The 4,881-nt window shown below is 48.4% G+C and overlaps 1 protein-coding gene across 3 annotated transcripts in view; it reads left to right on the top strand.

Annotated features, from left to right (window-relative positions):
- Window positions 1–4: 4 nt before the first annotated feature.
- The window catches only part of GATA3 (GATA binding protein 3), a 21,844-nt gene continuing 16,967 nt past the window's right edge, over window positions 5–4,881 (top strand). For 2 of the 3 annotated variants that reach the window (XM_005429658.2, XM_005429657.2), the window contains exons 1-3: window positions 5–138; window positions 790–1,390; window positions 4,166–4,702. In XM_005429658.2, the coding sequence (XP_005429715.1) occupies window positions 1,150–1,390; window positions 4,166–4,702 (778 nt within the window). In that variant the 5' untranslated portion in view covers window positions 5–138; window positions 790–1,149. Of the gene's footprint in view, window positions 139–500; window positions 612–789; window positions 1,391–4,165; window positions 4,703–4,881 lie in introns of those variants that run through there. The other variant, XM_031064169.1, reaches the window with a different exon arrangement.

Below are 4,881 nucleotides of genomic sequence, written 5' to 3'. Positions count from 1 at the left end.
AAAAAAAGGGGAGAGGGGGAGAGAGAGAGAGGAGGAAAAAAAGTAGGGAAAAAAAAATAGTGCGAGCCAGCACAATCTGATCTGATCAAGCACTTTCAGCTTCATCCCTCCTGGGTCACATACTGCTTCTCCAGCAAGGTTTGTGCGGAATTTCTTGAGCAACTTGTCGCTTTTTAAATTTTTCTTTTTCCTCTCCCTCTCCCCACCCTCCTTTTCTCCTCGCTCCTTCCTTTCACCCCCCACTCTCTTCTCCCATCGCTTTACCCCTTCCCTCCCTTCTCTTTTCCCCCCGTTCCCCCCTTTCTCGGTTGCATAATAATTAATGAGCAATCAAAGTGACTCTGGGCTGCGCAGCAGCGAATGGCACAAGTTCTCACCGGCTTAAGCCACTGGAGCTTCTCAGGTGCAAATGGAACAAATAAAAAAATAAACAAACAACCGCGGCGACCAAAAAAAAAAAAAAAACGGGAAAAAAAAAAGCCAAAAAAAAAAAAAAAAAGCCCCAAACCCAAGGAAAAGTAAGAGCTGGGCGGTAGGAACGCGGTGGGAGCTGCTGGGCTCCGCTCCGAGCCGGGAGAGAGCGAAAGAGAAAGAGGCGCTGGGAGAGAGAGGTGGGTCCAGGGCAGAGCAGGCGCTTCCCAGGGATGGCTGCCGAGGGATGGGATGGGTTTGCTCCTGCCTAAAAAGTCAGGTGCTAAAGTTCAGAACTTCTCAAGTACGTTTCCCACCCTGCCTCTCTCTCTCTCTCTCTCTCTCTCTGCTCCTTCCCTTTCCTCTTTCTCGTTACAGGTGATCAAAGAAGAGAAACATCTGCAACAGAGCGGAAGAAACGAGGAGATCTCGCTTCGTAGAGAAATTTTTCCCCCGAGATTTTTTTTTGTTTTCCCTTTTTTTCCTCCCTTTTTATTTTATTATTTTGCCCTTATTTTTTTTAATTTTTTTTTTTTTTGGAATCGATCGTTTATCACCATACCCCCAACTCCCTCCACACTTTTAAACCAAACCTAACCAGAAACATCCCCGAACTCGCCGAGCACTTTTAACCCGCCCTGCACAACTCCGGCAGCGTCTCCCGCTCCCATCTCAAGAAGCCCTCCGCGCCTTGCTGAGGACGAGGAGGAGGAGGAGGAGGAAGAGCAGCGGCAGAAGATGGAGGTCTCCACGGACCAGCCGCGGTGGGTGAGCCACCACCACCCGGCCGTGCTCAATGGGCAGCACCCGGACTCGCATCACCCCTCGCTTGGCCATACCTACATGGACCCCACGCAGTATCCTCTCGCCGAGGAAGTGGATGTACTTTTTAATATCGACGGACAAGGCAACCCCGTCCCGCCGTATTACGGCAACTCCGTGAGAGCCACGGTGCAGCGGTCCCCCACGGCCCACCACGGTGAGTGTCCGTCTGTCTGTCCCGCCGAGCCCCCAGTTTTTTTTTTTAATATTTTCTTTCTTTCTTTCTTTCTTTCTTTCTTTCTTTCTTTCTTTCTTTCTTTCTTTCTTTCTTTCTTTCTTTCTTTCTTTCTTTCTTTCTTTCTTTCTTTCTTTCTTTCTTTCTTTCTTTCTTTCTTTCTTTCTTTCTTTCTTTCTTTCTTTCTTTCTTTCTTTCTTTCTTTCTTTCTTTCTTTCTTTCTTTCTTTCTTTCTTTCTTTCTTTCTTTCTTTCTTTCTTTCTTTCTTTCTTTCTTTCTTTCTTTCTTTCTTTCTTTCTTTCTTTCTTTCTTTCTTTCTTTCTTTCCTTCTTTCCTTCTTTCCTTCTTTCCTTCTTCTTTCCTTCTTCTTTCCTTCTTTCCTTCTTTCCTTTCCTTCCTTCTTTCCTTCTTTCTTTTTCCTCCTTTCCTTCCTTCTTTCCTCCCTTCTTCCCTTCTTTCTCTCTTTCTTTCTTTCTTTCTTTCTCTTTCATCCTCTCTTTTTATCTCACATCCCTCTTCCCTCTCTCTCTCCTTTCCCTCCTGCTCACCTTCCTTCTATTTCTTTCTTTTTCATCTTCCTCTTGATTTCTTCCTCTCGCCCCCTTCTCTTCCGCTTTGGTTTCTCCCCCCTCTCTTTAATTAGGCTAACACTTAGTGTTTTCACACTGTGTTTAGTTTTTGCACGATTAAGCTGCTCTGGGGAAGCAAAGCAAGCTGGAGAGCAGGGATGTGAAAATGACCCCGCTGTCCTCACGCTTGGGCTATTTAATTCGCACTTGCTGAGCTTGTTAGGCTTGGGACGAAAGTTTTGCACATATACCCAGGGCAGCACCATGGTGTGGGTTTAAAATAAGAAAGAAACTAAAAAAAATTATATGTAGCCCGTGGTGTAATTAGGTATCAGAGCCGGTGTGTTGTCCTGAGGGTCCTGCAGGAAGGTAATGATCCACAATGTGAATCTTGTTCCTGGGTCACAGCTCTCAGAAAGGAGGTGAAATACCTGGGGCCGGTGGGGCCCAGGTCCACGGGGGGATGAGTACTTTGGTGCCGTCTTTTGTGGAGAAGTGGAGAGGTTTAGTGTTTATATCTGGAGTTTACCTGGATGGTTTAAAAAATAAGGAAAGCAATACAAAAAAGAAAAAAAAGGAGGGAAAAGAACAGAGGGTGGTTTGTGAAGCCGGACAGTGATCTCTGTCGTGGCAAAATCTAAATCCGCGAGGTTTGCAGTGGAAGGAATCCCAAAATCATGGAGAAAATGGGGTGAGCGGAGTGGAGATGGAGCCGAGCGGGCTCCGGAGGCTGCTCCCAGCCCTCAGCAACTTGTTGAGTGTGAGCCTGCATTAGGCTCCGCTCGGTAACTGCATTGTTCTGCTATTAGTCCCTTTAAAACAATTATTTTTAAGGATCAGCAGCCTTTGTCCTTTCTTTTCTTCCCTTTTCATTTCTTTTTTTTTCCCAATATATCAGCAGAAAGTGGAAATGCGGTCTCTCTGATCTAGCCTGAATATTATTTACTATGCTACTTCCTGGGGAAGATAATGAATCTTGACCCTTTCTATTCGTATAACCCACCTTCCCTTCCTTTTGAGCAGCGACTTTCAGTATTGTTCACGAGTGCCTGGTAGGGTGAAAACCAGTTTGGAGCTTTTCTAGGCACACAGGAGCTCCCCATGCAAACAAACACGTGTGTCCACCCTGTAACTATCTGTGGCTCTATACATCCATGTTTGCATCTCTCCTGTATGTTCAGCAGTCTCTATACACGTATCACAATGCCTACAGAGGTTAAGGATCTATGGGTGTCAGAGACTTTCCAGGGCTTTATCATCAGACACAAACTTGCTCCCTTCCTATTGAATAACTGCGTTTTCCATCTTACAGCCATTCGCTCAAGTTGCTGTGGATTTGGATAGATTTAATTCTTAGGATGGATTTTTCTATTTGCTTAGCAAGGGCCGAAAATAATTTAAAATATTAGGTACAAGCCCTTTGGAACATTTATAACCAAAGGGAAAAAATTCGACTGCAGAAATCTAGTGGATTTTTTTTCCCCCCACAAAGTCCAGGTCTGTATTTTAAAAGACAGGTGAAATGTCCCTTGTCACAAAAAGGGTATGGAGCGTTTCTTTTGAGGCAGCTGGTACCCTCAGCATGTGCCGTATCATCGCGAAAAAGCCCTCGAACATTTCTGTGCAGTCTCGTGGAAGAAGAAAAGACAAACTGAGTGGTCTGCAAAGTTTGTCAGCCCCTTTGCAAAAGTCATTATCATGTCTGTGGGCATTTTCTGGTCTTCTTCGTTTGACCAGAGAATTCCCAGGGTTTATAGCTCAAGGCTCTGTTCAGGAAATAATTTTCCAGCTAAGACAAAAAGAAAAATATTTCTGCAGTCGGGACTTGGCAATTTCACGCAGGATCTTTGCTTCAAAGTCTTCGTGGGATTGCCTGGAAAACGGAGAGAGTGAAGCAGAGCTCACAAATCCCGTGTCACAGGGCTGGCACCCTGCTTGGAGGGTCCCGACCCCAAAACCCGCTCCTCAACAGGACTGGAGCTGCCACTCCGTGCTCTCGTAGCTTTTAAAATCTAATTTTTAATGAGGAACGGGGTTTCTCATCAGATGTAATTTTCCTTGCATGCTGAGCTCTTTGGCAAGGACGAGGGGTGGCGGAGGGGGAAGCACGTCCCGGGACCCCCACGGGGGGCTTTGCCAGGGTGGCAGAGGGATGTGACCGACGTGTCTCCGTGTTTTCTCCGAGCAGGGAGCCAGGTGTGCCGCCCCCCGCTGCTGCACGGCTCGCTGCCCTGGCTGGACGGGAGCAAGGCGCTGAGCAGCCACCACAGCGCTTCCCCCTGGAACCTCAGCCCCTTCTCCAAGACCTCCATCCACCACAGCTCACCGGGACCCCTTTCCGTCTACCCACCCGCCTCCTCTTCCACTTTATCCGCCGGCCACTCCAGCCCGCACCTTTTCACCTTCCCGCCGACCCCTCCTAAAGATGTGTCCCCGGATCCGTCCATCTCCACCCCCGGCTCCACCGGCTCCACCCGGCAGGACGAGAAGGAATGCATCAAATACCAGGTGTCCCTGGCCGATACCATGAAGCTGGAGTCCTCTCACTCTCGGAGCAGCATGGCCTCTTTAGGAGGAGCCACCTCCTCCGCTCATCACCCCATCACTACCTACCCACCGTATGTCCCAGAATATGGCTCTGGACTTTTTCCCCCCAGTAGCCTCTTAGGAGGATCGCCAACCGGCTTTGGGTGTAAATCGCGACCAAAAGCACGGTCAAGCACAGGTAGGGCTTTTGGCTTCTTCATCCCCGTTGCTCGGGAGAGGAAGCTGAGGGGGGGAAAAGTGGGGGGCAGAGGAATGGGGCAGAGGAATGGGGCAGAGCCCTCGCTCCCCCTGCACGCAAGGACGTGCTCAAGCATCCCTGTGATGAGCAGCAGGGGCTGAACCCTCGTGGGGGACACA

This window comes from Geospiza fortis, unplaced genomic scaffold, assembly GCF_000277835.1.
Source record: "Geospiza fortis unplaced genomic scaffold, GeoFor_1.0 scaffold230, whole genome shotgun sequence".
Taxonomy (NCBI): domain Eukaryota; kingdom Metazoa; phylum Chordata; class Aves; order Passeriformes; family Thraupidae; genus Geospiza; species Geospiza fortis.
This window is presented reverse-complemented; position numbering and strand designations above follow the sequence as displayed.